We start from the raw sequence: 16,072 nt of genomic DNA, 5'->3' as shown, positions 1-16,072 counted from the left end.
AGTGTCGTAGTTGAGTGAATTGATGTGACTGAGAACTACAGATTATACAGCATCATTATCACCAATACAACCACTACCACCACAATATCATCATCATCATCATCGTCATCATCATATGACGTCTATACTATAATATACTATAATTTCTGTGTTTTCGATATCTCATGTCACTATTAAAGTTAACTAGCTAACAAACTAACTAATAACTAACTAACCAACCATAGGTATTTAATTATAATGTTTAGTTCACTCTAACCAGTCATGACCTGCAATTCGCAAATATTCAACATCTTCGTCTTATCAATCAGCTGAAGACTGACGTATCTTCCTCTCATTGGAGTCTCACATCCACATCTGATAACAATGGGCTGGTCTTTGAACATGTTTCCCACAACCATTTTACCACATACGGGGTTGTCTTCGAAATTTGCGCTGTCACCAACACGGATCTGAGCGTTCAGAATGCGCCGTCCTACATGAACACAAAATACCAGGGAATTTCCCAATCAATAGTGTTAGTCTAAATTTCACATTTTACTCACATAATTCAATTTACATATCCACATGTATACATACATACATACATACATACATACATACATACATACATACATACATTCATCAGCATAGGTATTTTTCAAGGCAACAGCGAAGAAAAGCTACAACGATGAAGAAATCGTGTATCAGCGACGAATGTAAGCCAAATTAACACTGCTCAAATGCAGTTCATATGAATACTTACTACAGCAGTCTCGTCGATTGAAGATTCTGATCTCATAAACATCAAACGACGATCCAAATCTACTTTCCACCAAGGTGAAGTTCTCTCCTAGTCCATGAACACGATTTACTTGCCTTCCACTCGCCGCCTGTGTTTCCATCCACTGCTTTTTCAGCACCGCCATCTTTATTTGGTTTGTCTGAGCTTTGGGTTGCCAGCTTTCCTTGAGCAACGTTCGATACTGGTACAGGATACACACACGCTAAAAATAATAACACACGAAGATATACATAATGTGATACTTCAATGGCACAAGCGTCTATAACTCATATCACTGATCCCTTTTCAATAATATCAAACATTTTTGTAATATAATGTGGGATAGATGTGAGGGTTCGTCTTGGTTTTCCTAAGCTTAACCCCCCTCTAAATAAGTTTCAGTGATAAAGCCGGGCCCTAACTGACTCAGCTTATGAGTCTTGTTATGCCATCTTATGCAATTTCAATATTTCATAGGTCATAATGTCGACATTTTTACTTACTCTCTGGAGATTCAGTTCCTTTTGCTGGTTTATCTGAAAAGGAAGATCGACATAATATGAAGTACACTTGACCAATCATCTAAATTTTTACATTCCGGGAACAAAGAAATTGCCTTTTTAAGAACAAAAGATGATTCATTATTTAGTGGCACTATAAATAAAACTAATATAATACCAGTTACACGAAGTATGTTTTAGTTTAGGGATGCAATAAGAAATATTATAATATTTTAAATGTTCAAGTACCTTGCTACTAAATCAAAACATGCGTACAACATGCGTTTGTGGGTGAGTATCAATCATCCATCCATCCATCCATACACACAGACACGCACACACAGACACACATTAGGACACGCACATACATATCGCACTGACCTACCTACCTACCTACCTACCTACCTACCTACCTACCCACCCACCCACCTACCTACCTACCTACCTACCTACCTACCTACCTACCTACCTACCTACCTACCTACCCGCCTCTCTTACCTCTTCACCTCTCTACCTACCTACCTACCTACCTACCTACCTACCCACCACCTACCTAACTACCCACCCAACTACTATCTACCTACCCGCCTCCCTCCCTCCCTCCCTAACTACCTACCTACCTACCTACCCACCTACCCACCCACCCACCCTACCTACCTACCCACCTACCTACCTACCTATCTACCTACCTACCTACCTACCTACCTACAGTCATAGAATCATATCGAGTACAGTCATACAGTCACGACAGTTACACTGTCACGTACATTTACTTACAGTTACGTACCGTAACATACAGTCATACGGTTACGTAGAGAAATACATACATACATACGTACATATTTATTTTCTCTGAGTATCTTTACAAATATTATAAGTGGCATTTTTTTATCATCGCTTTATTTTTGCTGCAGGTTTCACGTTTGTTCTTTTGATAGAAAGGGGTGCAATTTAGACTTCCTATTATTCAACACGGAAACAAGTCCCCATGCACAGGACGTAAGTCGAATGCGTTAGTTCTTATTTAGTTATTCATAAATTTCGACGTTATAATATGCATTTTTGAAGTTAATACGGGGAGTGTAGGCATCTGTCACTTTCATTTGCCATGGACTCCTGGCTAACGTCATTCGTTATTGAAAGCATCTGCATCTTATTACATTTGTATTTGAAGTCACGCCATTGGTAATGATTTACGAACAATTTGGGGCAACATGAGAGCATTAACAAATTACGTTGACCCCTTTCATAAAAAAACAAAACAATCAAACTTATAAATAAACACATAAATAAACACTCAAACAGATTTCCAAACCTACATTATAAGTTGCCTTCTTATTAAACGGAAGCATCAGCTTCTGGCTGAATTTCATAATAACAGAATATATCATAAACTCACCGCACATACCGTCGCTTATACGAAGTACATCACCACCTATATAAAGATCTGAAAGATCCCAAGCAAAGACATCGCCACCAATGGAACAGTCATTAAAGACGTCTGCTACTTCATCACCACTGAGAGTTCTAGACCATAAGCTGAACCCTGTTATGCTACCAAGGAGAGCTTGGCTTGCATCTAAACCACCTCCAACTTTGTCCTGCTCCTGTCCCAGTATAAGACTTCCTCCTCCGGTTATGGTTTTACCACTCTGCAATCCTGAACCAGATGTGTATTGGGCACCATTATCATAATATATCCAGGTGCCGCCATTTGAAGTCCATGTGACACACACGTGATGCCATTTGCCATCGTCAACCTTCAAGTCAGTGGTCTTTTTGGTTCCTTTGACGAAAATCTTAAGCCCAGAGGTTGTGTACAAGAGGAATTCGTTATCGTGGGTTGAAGCAGCATAAGACACCAGAGTTGCTTTTGCTCCATCAGCACTAGTTTTTACCCAGATACATGAAGTCAAAGCTGCAAGGGCTGGTATTTGGCCCAGGGCACTCACATATGTATCTGCGCTCGTCAACTCAAGTGTTTGGCCAGCTGCAGTTATGAAATGAGCATTGATATTAGACTTAAGATACTTTAAATTTGTTATGAGATGCAAGTTTTGATGCACTTATGGCACACATTTCACAATACTAATATTGCAGTTTTGCTCAATGATGTATATTTTCCTACAATAGTGAGGGTTGAGCGATCTTATCTCTAGTTTCCCTGGAGTTTGATTATGGAAAACTTATCATGCAGAACTTATCTAGTAATGGTGTTTGAAAAATATTTAGAGAAGATTAGGATTTGCATTCTGATTGATCTTAAAATTGACGTCATTACATACCTTCCTCAGATTGCTTGTGTACGGCTGGCTTATCTGCATAGCAAATAATGATACGGTGATGTTAATAAAGAAGTACAAGAGAATTCGCCAAAGTATGATATCTATGGCTGTGGAAAAACTGTTGAAAAGGTAGACCAAATCATGCAATTGTATTCGCTTGCTTGTGACCTGGTCACAAGGGTCAACAATCTTAAAGGGACATTATCTCTATCTTTTGACCTTTTTTCACCAAAATTGTTGCAAACGAGCAGTTGCCGATGTCGTTCGACTTATTGGAAGGTGTCTAAAAATGATCAACCATAGACAACTTCCATCCAATCTTGCCTACACTGTGTAGAAAAACCTCGGGTCAGGGGTTTTAGGTGGGCTACCTAAAACCCCTGAACCAAGGTTTGGTGAAAAAAGGGTCAAAAGATAGCGATAATGTCCCTTTCAGAGGTGCTGGACAAATATTGTCCCCTTAACAACAATGAATCCTATACAAAACACTGAGCTCGTAACACCAAAAAAGTATGTATTTTCGTAAAGGTTAGATATTGGGAAAGGCTGAGTGATTAATATTCTGTAATTATTATTTATATAAGGATCATGTGACAGTAAATATGAATAATCTCTCAGGAATTCGCTTTTACCCTTCCCCGTAAAAATACTGCGATGTTTCCTGTCTAAATTAGGACCAGATTTTTAAAACATAATAAACTCGGAAAGTGTCTCGGAATTTGTTTCCCAGTCTTTCTTTTTATAATATACTCTAAATGTTGTGACACCGAAGATCAATCACAAGTCATATAAATTATAGCGTCATAGAAAACATCAAAGAGCTTCAATCAAAAATCGTAGACAGTTTCCAAGATATATAAAAAAAATTAATTATTCAAATTTAAATCGGAAACGGAACATCTTTGTATAGGGGAAGAAAAATCCTATGTGTTATAGGTTATTCAAATGTGTTTTCATTTGATCCTTATGTAAATAACATGATAGAAGCCCATGCCAATCAGTACAAGCGCGCCATATTCTGCTTATTGGGACGAGAACTTGCGGCGTTATCTGCAGCCATCCCCGCGCGAGCGTATAGCTTGTGCGAGGACAACAGAGTACTATAAGTATGGTATCCTAACAGTCTCGCCATTCGGATCTGGTATTACTACATCTGTTACTGCTGAAAACAAAATAAAATGATGCCTGGAATGCGTTTCGCTGTATAAACTTAGACGGAATAATATGTATCAAGTTCTGATTTTGATTATCAGATTTGATGTCTGATGAGGTTTCTCATTGGCTGATGCGCCACATTCTAGATTCTGATGCTATTTGGGGCTGACAGTCAGAATATGTTTATAGCAGGAAGTCATCAGAAAATATGGTTCACCGTTTGTTCACGCAGGTAATCGAATCGAAGGGGCGTATGAGATAAATAATTGTTGACAACCTCCTCAATGTCACTTTCGTAGGTTTTTGGATCAAAGTATACTATGCGAATTTTGTGTAATTTCTTTTACTTTTCAATTCTTTCTTTTTGCAGAAAACATTTTCTAGTTATTCTTCATATGTCAATATATGTCTATATTCCAATGTTTTAACTGGCAAATACAGACGGTATATGGCCATGAGAGATGCTATCCTTGTCCTGTTACTTTCAATAACGATTAGGATTCATTTGTATAATCCTGTTTTGGCAAGCTGAATATATTATTTCAAATATACTATTGGTAACAGTGAGATATTGTGCTTGAACAAATATAATGAAAATAGTACCAAAACGACAACTAAGCTTATTGTGACCAATGTTAGTCTTTACAATCATTTGCTCTCCCGTTCAACATACCATTTCATTTAACAATCATCATTGGGTCATAAAACGGAGGTACAGAGTTACACATTTTCGTAAACAAATGGATGTTCCATAACTGGTTAAGTAACGTTTAAGGATTATTGTAATTGTGTTTGCCGATAGTTTTTCGAAAGGACATGTACATGAAAATGTTGTTGGGCAAAATTTAGATTAAAATGCCTGATAGAGTGTGGAAGGGAATTAGGCGAACCAAATTAATTTTCATAAAATTATGTATACATATGTATTCATATCAGCATATTGTAGAATTCGCCAATAGAGGGCGCACTGACTGTCGATCGAAGGACTGTGCATAGGAAAAAGTACTGACGTGTGTAAAGAGATGCAGAACGTCAGCACTGAAATATATGACAAGAAAGTGACTATGCCAGTAAATAACAACGCATGAACTGAACATCTTCTGTTTTACGGAAAAACAAACAATATTTTTAGAGTTACAGGAGAGTATTGTAACATGAAGAGTTTATAATGTTTATACTAACAAGGCTACAGTTTGTAGCCGTGTTGCTGTAAATGACACTTGTAATCAATTAAGGGCCTGTACCTGCATTGTTTATGTAAATATACATCTTGAACCAACACATGAACTTTTATAGGCTCGAATACGATATCCTGGCACATGCCATCGATTCAAAGGAAAAGCATAACAATACCATTGTCGGTACCATTTTTGCCGCGTATTTCACTGACCATAAGAACGTGATGCGAGTTTGCTAACATGGCACATTTTGTAGATGTATATGAGTGTCGCCGATGATTACCGCAAGTCCAATCGACTCTTGAACTCAACGTTTCACAGAGCCTGCACTCATTTTCTCCTGCCATCTGTTCCATAAAATCACAATGTTTAGCCATTTCCAAGGGCACGGTGGCCCGGGTAGCTCATATTGTCGAATGAATTCGGCGTTTCGACGTCATGTATTAATAGATCATGATAATGATGCTGAATGTCCGTCTAAATTTGTTTCTTTCTTTCCAGTCCAGGTTGCAATGTAATATTTATTTAGTCACATTTACTTCTATCTTTGCATCTCACACTACATTTTTAAAGTCGTCTACACAAGCAGTGATTTTTTGAAAGTTTCAAAATCATTCATCTAACTTCTGTGTAGGCTAAATAGAGCAAATTTCACTTTTATCTTGCACTTTATAAGTACAGTACAGTACTGAGATCCGTACATTTCATCACTCCCTAGAGATGTATCTATAGAGCGAAACGTCATACGCAAGAAATACATCACAGTTTAGACGATCGGAAATAGCCAGAATGTCAGCGTGCTTCTTTTCAACATTTTTCATTTTAAGGTACACAAAATTGGATGTGAAAGGGGAAATGAACTTTCAAGTGGTTTATTTCATTCTTTGAAAGTAAAATTTCAGCAAACCAGAGAGACGAGGTACTTTGAAAATAGACTGATAGTATCGTTCAGAAACCTTTGTATCGTAAATACGACTATATCGTTTATAAAAAACATACTTTTTAACCCAAAGTAATGAATGACTGTATTTCTATTTTCTTAATATTGTAATTGATTAGCTACAACTTTTGATTATTGTGGGAAAATGTGGACCAATCGAGATTGACATAGACACAGGCACCAAATACTATAACCCTACAAAAGTTGTTCAGGGGATTCCTCGTGAGAACTTTAAAAAGGAAATATCCAAACGGACCGGGTAGATTATCGAAAAAGTGATAAATATAAGCTTACCACAAAAGTCCCCCTTAGTTTCTGTTACGTCGCCACTTATATTGAGATCTGCAACATTCCAGGCAAAGACATCGCCACCAATGGAACAGTCCTTCCAAACTGCTGCGATCTCATCATTATTTAGGGCTCTAGACCACAGATTGAAACCTGTTATACTGCCAATGAGAGCTTGCGATGCGTCAAATCCACCTCCAACCTTGTCCTGCTCCTGTCCCAGTATAAGACTTCCTCCTCCGGATACGGATTTACCACTCTGCAATCCTGAACCCGATGTGTACTGGACTCCATTATCATAATATATCCAGTTGCCGCCATTTGAGGACCATGTGACACACACGTGATGCCATTGACCATCGTCAACCTTCAAGTCAGTGGTCACTTTGGTTCCTTTGATAAAGAGCTTGAGCCTAGCGGTTGAATACATTAGGAACTGATTATCATGGGATGAAGTAGCGTAGGAGACTGGAGTAGCCTTTGTACCAGATGCACTGGTTTTCATCCAGATACATGACGTCAAAGCTGATAGTTTTGGTATTTGTCTTAACACGCCCACATATGTATCCGAACTTGTCAACTCAAGTGTTTTTCCAGCTGTAATAAAATTAATCCATCGCTATTATAAGCTCCCATTTTCGCAGGAAGGATCAGTTGATGTCCATATTTGGAGCGCATGGATAGTATCATCCGTAGTCCATTAGATTCTTGGAACACGATTGGAACTAATTTCAAAGTTTGGGATAATTGGATTTTCATATATTTCAAATTTCTCAAAATGTTAGGTGCCCTATACCTGACTGTTACGATATTGTAAATCACTCATAAAAACAAGTGTGTAATATGGAAAGAAAAGCAGATGACATTATATTTGTAGATTAAATCAGCATTACTTCACCATCCAAATTAGTTCCAATCGTGTTTTGGGAAAACTGCCTATAACACCAATAACAAGGCACGGTCCCTCCACAAATGTCGAGGGACTGTAGACAAGGGTAGAGGAGACGGGACTTTTAGCTGTAACTTGTGTACATATATAAATATTATCTTAGCATATTTATTCTACATTCAATAATTTGTTGAGAGTAGTAAGAAATGCGATTACAATGTGGCGGCATTAACTTTTATGATACGACCACACATTCATAGAGCCGCACCGTTAAACAGAATGATCTGGCCAATATAGCTACCTGACTGACGTAGAAGGCCAAAATAAGCAGAACACTAAAATTTTAGTCATATGCTTCAAAGCAATGGGTACGCCAGATTGCAATTTAAAGTTGTTCTTCACATAAATTAATCGTTTCTCTGTCCTGAAGCCAGTGTACAAATTACAATAGTTTCAATAACGTTGATTGAGGGTAAATATAATGCAATTTTCCATGATAAAGCTCCCAACCAGAATAAAAATGATTTTTCAAACTTGAAATGAAGTGAGTAATCAGCATGGAATGAATAATCATCATAGAAACCATGATAAAAATTTCATTTTATCGGGCTATTTATTTTTCAGACAGCACGTAACCTTTCAGCGCAAATCAATTCTCCTAATAGGCATCGTCCAAAAGGAAATAGATTTATACTGAGACATGCTTATGGAATAGCTATGTCCATTGGCATGTCCACTTGTCCCACTCGGTCATCTGGAGTGATCAAACCGTATCTTGGCAAGCAACAGCCAGTACCACCTGACGTCACCATAACTCGCCTGGGGCCTTAATTTAGATTTGTTATCTGTCTGTGCATCTCTCTCTCTCTCTCTCTCTCTCTCTCTCTCTCTCTCTCTCTCTCTCTCTCTCTCTCTCTAATCTAAAAAGAACAACAGGTTCATACTTTGGTTGTTTTGTCTATACTTAGATGTATTTCTTGCGTACGACGTTTCGCTCTATAGCTAGAACTTCTTCTGGTACATCTAGAGTAATGAAATATACAAATCTCAATATACCTGTCAATCGCAAGGATAACAGTGGAATCTGTTCGCTTGAGCGTACACAGAAGTCAGATAAATGGCATTGCTTGTTTAGAAGATTTGAAAATGTAGCGTGTGATACAGATGCAGAATAGAAGTTATTTAATTATCAAAATATTACACTGCTATCTGAATCGAAAAGACATGTCATGCATACAGAAAAAGAACCTACCAGATAAGCTATGGGACTCATCTTGATGATACCAGGTGATGGAAAACGGTATCAGTGAGAACAAAGGAAAACCTGAATTTATACAGTTTGGTAGGGCGTATAGAGGGCGCTTTACAGGTAAACGCAAAGTTATTTGCGAAATTCATCATCTTGTTTCTTGACTTGTATGGATACATTTCATTGAAACATCATCAATGATATGTTCTTTCTGATTAAAATGTAATGTTACAGGGGTGTATTTTTTATGACGTATCGTAGAAAGATGGTTATTAAAGCGAAGCCTAAGTGCAGTCTTGTTCACCACTGTATTGGGTTTTTTGCATCGTCTGCAAGTTATGAAATACATTATGTTGTTGCTTGTACAAGCAAGCCTTTTTCTTAGAGAATAAATAGTGTTGTCAGTTGTACTGTTAAAGTTTTTCGTGTTAACGCTCTGTTTACAGACGTTACAACCCCTGGGCAACTCAACTTCCGTCCTTGAAGTTTTAAAGTTATTGTTCACCAACAGACCCCTCAAGTTTGTGTTTCACGATATCATATTATCGACAGGATGGGAATGGCCTTGGTATATTGTTTAGATTTTTGGCGAGTATCGAAGTTTGATTGGACGATTGTTTTGAGGTTTGGTTGCCATAGATCGAAAATTGCTTGTTTTCTTTGTCTTGTTATTATATTGGAATAGCTAGGTTGTAGGGATGAATCTAGCGAGATGGTTTTGATTGAATTCTAGTGTAATGGGATAACTCCCACTGCATGAAAACCTGATAATTCAGATAAATTCACATTAATGAGTTGCCTGTATTATAGTATAATACACGTGAATTCACATGAATCCACATGAATACAGACTTGCTGAACACAAAAAATGGATTCTTGACTGTATCATCTGTATATGCACTCTTCAGCTAAAATACAGGCAATAATCCATGTTAATATAGTCAGTATTATAGGTTTTTATGCAGTGTCCGATGTACAAGATAGGTGTGGAGTTCCGAAAGTCGTTGGTCTCTCCATTCCGTTCTACAGTATATTCTGCAAACCCTAAGGGCTATCGAATGTAGATTTTATGTGACAAAGATGGGCGGAATTGAATTCCAGGTACTGGTTTGTGTCTGTAGGGTTTTTGTACAGGTCCGTTTGAATTTTTCCTTTTTCGTCGATCTCAAGTTTTACATCAAGCAAAGGCAGAGAGCTCTGTATTACTCTCATAGTGAATTTTATAGTGTCATGAAAAGTATTTTTGAAGTTAAAAATAACATTATATTATCAGTACGGAGAGTCCAGATACTGAACGCGTAATCTAGCAACCGTTTCCATAGAAAATGTGCACAGGGAGCGTTCTCTAGAAGTTTTTTTTTCCAATCACTGAGCCATGACAATAATAGCATAGCTCGGGACCATTCTTTGGCCAAGAAACGGCCTGATAATTCCATGGCGGGTGGGTGGTATGGAAATGCGAATGGACACAGCTAATCCGTAAATATGCCTAAGCATTAGTGCATGTCCTTTTGGACGATGCCTGTAAGAGTATTTACTTGCGTTGAAAGATTACGTGCTATCTAAAATGAAATAGACGGAAAAAAATTACATTCTGGTTTCTATGATACCCTGATGATAACTGACTTCATTTCAAGTTTGAACAATAATTTTTAATCTGGTATTTGTGAGTTATATCAATGAAAACCTGCATAATCTTTTCCCTCAATCAACGTTATTGAATGTATTGTTGATCGTAATTTGTCTATCAACAGGAAAGAATGTCATGCAAGATATAACTTCAATCTCTATCCTAATTGGAATGAATAATTTTGTGAAGACTCGCTATGCAAACCTTTCAACAGAATGTATTTTAAAGTAATGGTTCCTTAAAGTTGCATATTTTCGAGCTTAAAATTTACCCATCTACAGATACGCCTGACATATATTTCTCAAACAAGTTGACAAAGTACACTTTAAAGTAGTAAGATACAGTGCAAATGACCAAATATTATAATGGTTTTCGGAACACATACCTGTGAATGGAATTACAACAGATACGACCAGTCTCAGGAACATAAACCATCGCATAGTGACGTCTTGTTATAGTGTGACTGCGTTCTAATGATGAGTCCTAAGTGTTGGTGCAGCAAGAAAACACATAGTAAATATTCAATCATCCACAATGACGCGAGTGTACGTAATATGATTGCACATTTTCGACATAAAATTATTTAATGCGCAATTAGAAAAATGTTGGGACGGACTCTGCAGTTCTTCAAAATCGATTTCGAGAGAAACAATGAATATCAAATGATCACCATAGAAGTATCTACCCTAAAGTTTTGAAATATTGCTTGCTTATCACCTATTTGAAAGCTGTATAGCCATACAGACCAGGCTAATGGTCAGTCCATGTCTACTACGCTACGTTGGGAAACAAAATAATGATAAACTAAGTGCGATTATAATAAATGTTTGATCAGCTAGTGATGCGTGAAAATCCCCCAAGAATCACTCAATATTATCAAAACTGTTAAAGAATACTTACTTTGCTGTGTAATGCTTGCCACTGAACCAAGGGTTTCTGTTTTCTATCAAATACTTGTCTGCTATATATCAAGGTGGTGTATTCTCAACTAATTGATATGCAAAAACAAGAACGAATGCAGAGCAAGTCTTATGTTTGCACCGCCCACAATTCGTGATGCCTTGATTTGATTCGAGTATATTTATAAAATCATGTGTCAATCATTCAATTTTCGGACGAAATATTAAAATAGGAACGGACCAAAAGAAAATATGAACAATACAATATCATTACTTTGATTTAGCGATTTTAATGCCCGAAATCAACTTGATCTGGTTTTCCCTTCGTTCCTAAACTTTGAATACATGATGGTGTAAACCGCCGAACGTATTTTGGTTTTGTGACTGTATTTGCATTTACAATAACAGTATTGACTAGTTAGTAACCATATGCTTCTCTATGCGATTAAGAAAACACCCAATTTCCAAACAAGTTTGTCAAGTACGTCACAACAAAAATAACTATGAAAAATGTAACATTGTCAAGTACGTAATGTCAGAAATATTAATCTACATTTTCAAAATTGTGTTATCAACTCCAAGATACTAGAGAGAAACGTTCAGCGTATAAACCTTCATTAAAAAAATTATGTTACTTTGCTCTCGATATCATGAACACTTTGAAATTATATTACCTTGCAAAAAGGTCACATGTTATTGCCTTCGGAGAATAATGAACAGGGATAACGTTTAACAGGGATGGGCACTTAACATTACATATATACAATGACAATGACATTCGGCAGGTATTGTTCCTTATTAAGGTGAGTCAGACGTTTCGAAATATTTGCAGCAAGTTTGCTTTTGAACAAAACAGTGCCATCTTTGTTTTCGGCTTTTTTTATAACCTAATTAGTATGCAAGGCTGATGCGACTGTTATTTGATGTGTGTAAAGGCTTAGCGTCAATGTGCTGTTCGGCTATATCAATACCATAAATATGCCCACGGAAAACCTAACTTTTAGCTTTTCTGGATAAAATACTGGCAGTGTTGATCCAAAGCGTGTCGTTGCAAGAGAGACACGTGGCAGTCTGATTATTGGCTTGCAGAACACAGTGCTTCTAACCATTAAGGACAAGCCATTGAGACAGAGCGACTGTTTGGACCCACTGATCTTGGAGTGAGTGACAAGAACTGACGAAAGTTCTGAATGAAACTCAAGATACTACATTATCCAATATTACCTCTCCATCTGCACTGTAAAAATAGCGGACGCTAGACGCGTCTTTACGCGTTCAAAATGTACATGTCGGTGTTCAAATTTGAACGGCTAGTGTTCATATTGTTAACACTAGTGTTCATATCATTAACAATGATGTTCTAAACCTGAACACGATGTGTTAACAACCATCTCCTTCAAGTGTTCAAAAACTCAGCATCACAGAAATTTTACAATACTGTGAAACAATTAACAATCTTTTATGTTTTTTACTTTACAATGGCTATATTAAATTTGCTACTGCCTCGCTGTCCGGCAAACGTACACGAATTTTGGTGTAACGAATTTCACACTAAGTGAAAAATATTTCCGGTCTACAATTGCTGAAAGCATGTTTTTTCTAAAAAAGGAAGTATACAAAATAATTTTACACGTTTATTACGGGTTGAAATTTTCAAAATTTGAAAAGAAAATCAGAAAACCACCATGAACGTTTTAATTTTAACATCGGCGTGCAAGAGGCGTTCTACTTCTAAACACTTGGTGTTCAAATTTGGTGCCTTTTCCTATCCCATGATGCATCAAAACGGAAGTTGCGACATTTTTCTTGTAAGCGCACCCTGAAGTCGTGATCGTGCGGAAGCAAGACCAGAAAGGGTAAGTTTCCTCTCCAAAACAGTAAAAGGTATTAGATTTTGAAGCATCTGTATTATTATCCTTTGAAATTAATTGTATTGTACCTTGAAATAGCTTAACTACGTGAAGAAACCTTTATTCTTTCAGTGCCTGGTATACCAACAACTAGCTGTGAATACGCATTGGTACTTTTGGCCATAGCCTATCGATCGATCTCACTCGGGTCAAGGGTCAACGAACACAACTGTAGCGATAACCCTTGACCTGAGCGCGATCGATACGCCTTGCGTAATCACAGCTAACACATGTCTTTTAGTAGACACAATCGCATGTCATCAGTCAAACATCGCAGAGTATACAATGTATTGTTTCAACAGATGAGAGTTTGGCTTTCTTATTTTAATCAGTTGATGACAAGAAGCAGCAAATATTATGTAACAGTATTGAAGAGAGGCACTGTATATGAAAGTCTCCCCTTTTCCTTTAACCTAATCAGCCCCTTGTCTTTCATTTAAAGTCTCATCTCGCCATTACCTATTGTGGCATTATTTTCAGGATGTAAAAAGTTGGATTTAACTGAAAATCGAAGAGTTGTTGCAGAAGCTCGTGGCACAGATAATGAAGAAGATGAGTGTACAAGTAGCTGTCTGGAAACAAGCTTGAGAACCTCAGTTCATCTATAATGTAGATTTAAACTTCCAAGGGTCAGTAACTGAATTTTGATAAATTTCTGTATTTTTGTTCTGAATTAATCTAAGCTTTGGTAGCATGCTACGATCAACTAAATGTTGCCGGAGAATAAGCTTTCACAGATGTGTAGTCTCCCTTATCAGATGCAAGGGTGGAATGAAAAATTAAAGCTGAAAGCGACAGAACATTCAGAGTAAAAATGTCCACTCTGAATTACTGAATGTTCTGAAATTTTCACTCTGAATTTTCTGTCACTTTCTGCTTCAATTTTTCATTCCCCCGTGTATCTGATGAAGGAGACTTCACGTCTTTGAAAGCTTATGCCCCTGTAACATTTAGTTGATCATAGCCTGCTACCAAACCTAAGATTATTTTGTATTGTAGCTCAACACGTCTCTTGTACTTAGCAACTGGTTTTTAGCTTTGCTGTCAGCTAAATAGGTGGATTGTAGCATTGTCCTTAAATTTGTACATCCAAAGGTTTTTCTTCAAAACAGCCTGTACGAATCCTTTAATATTTGGATTACAGGTCCCCAGGGATTACCCTAATCAGATATGTTCAAATTATGATGAAATATGCAAATTTATATTTTTGAGGCTAATTTTGCTATTTTTTGGCAAAAATCTGCTTCTCTTTTACTGATGTCTTCAATATTTAGTAAACATGTCCCTAAGAATGACCTCAGTCAAATTTGTGCTAGTTGTAATGAAATATTCAAATTTTATATTTCATGGCAATTTTTGTCATTTTTGGCCAAAAAATCTTTAAAAAATCTTCTTCAAAACTGCTAATTGAACAGTTTTGATATTTGGGACATAGACCTCTACTGATAGCCTTTTTCAGATTGTTCAAATTATGCAGAAATTTGCAACTTTGTATTTTTAAGACATTAAAGACATTTCAGACATTTTAAGACATTAGGGATTACCATAATATTCAAGTTATGATGAAATCTACATTTTTTTCTATTTTAAGGGTGATTTTTACCATTTTTGGTAAAAAAAATTGTATAAAAAATGAATAGCAGGGTACACCAGAATTTGAAAGGTCTTTACGAATCAATATGTTTTAAATTTCTGAGAAGTAGATTTTGTAATGTCACAGATTGATTTCAGGGTTTATTTAAAGATATTACAAACAAACACACCTTTCTGTTTATGAAAGGACTTTGTGGGACAAGGAAATAGGTTTTACCCTGCCAAGGACCCACTTTCCACACTTTCTGCATGTTGTGCCTTACTGTGACACTTTGACAACTTGACATATTGTGTTTACTTTAGTGTGGACAACTATATACCATGTGCACTAGAGAAACCTTGATTAACTTTTTTTCCTTCAAAATTTACAATTGTCTATACAAGAGGAAATGTCTTTAAGAAACCATCTTACAAAAATGGAGTATGCATTTCATACATATACGTGTTTTCAACACAATAAGTATTCCAAAATTTGAGCTTTTTTAAATAAAATATAAGTTTTTGTACGTTTTTACAAGTATGAACATATAACGCAATCCACAATCTTTATTATGTAAAACCTGTTTTGTCATTACTTTGTTCATATTTTTGAAAACGATCTACAGTGTTTATGGTGATTTTTTAATGCTTATGTTTTTGATAGGAAGGTGTTAACACCGTTGGTATTTTCCTCTGACAAACTTTACATACAAAGTGGCAATGTTTATTTGCCCATTTTACAGTAAATTATTGTATTTTACTCTAAAAATGTTTTGTGTATTTTTAGAATAAAATAATTTTACTGAATATCAGTGGT

The 16,072-nt window shown here is 36.6% G+C and overlaps 1 protein-coding gene across 1 annotated transcript; it reads right to left on the bottom strand.

Moving 5' to 3' along the window:
- Positions 1 to 801: 801 nt before the first annotated feature.
- LOC139124259 (uncharacterized) lies at positions 802 to 11,357 on the bottom strand. Its single transcript, XM_070690402.1, has 6 exons — positions 11,260 to 11,357; positions 7,113 to 7,703; positions 3,546 to 3,578; positions 2,660 to 3,250; positions 1,264 to 1,296; positions 802 to 983 (listed from the first exon to the last, which is right to left on the bottom strand). Exons 1-6 carry the CDS (start codon positions 11,312 to 11,314, stop codon positions 802 to 804), a joined length of 1,485 nt encoding a protein of 494 aa, XP_070546503.1. The 5' UTR covers positions 11,315 to 11,357.
- Positions 11,358 to 16,072: the final 4,715 nt, after the last annotated feature.

Source organism: Ptychodera flava, chromosome 2, assembly GCF_041260155.1.
Source record: "Ptychodera flava strain L36383 chromosome 2, AS_Pfla_20210202, whole genome shotgun sequence".
Taxonomy (NCBI): Eukaryota; Metazoa; Hemichordata; class Enteropneusta; family Ptychoderidae; genus Ptychodera; species Ptychodera flava.
The sequence above is the reverse complement of the archived record's forward strand: the minus strand, read 5'-3'. Positions and strand labels throughout refer to the sequence as shown.

Coding starts and splice junctions, on each gene's coding strand:
- LOC139124259 (XM_070690402.1), bottom strand. CDS start 11,314: ATGCGATGGTTTATGTTCCTGAGACTGGTCGTATCTGTTGTAATTCCA. Junction 3,579..7,112: donor AACTAAGGGGGACTTTTGTG/GTAAGCTTATAT, acceptor TTTGCTATGCAG/ATAAGCCAGCCGTACACAAG. Junction 984..1,263: donor AGGAACTGAATCTCCAGAGA/GTAAGTAAAAAT, acceptor TATTATTTTTAG/CGTGTGTGTATCCTGTACCA.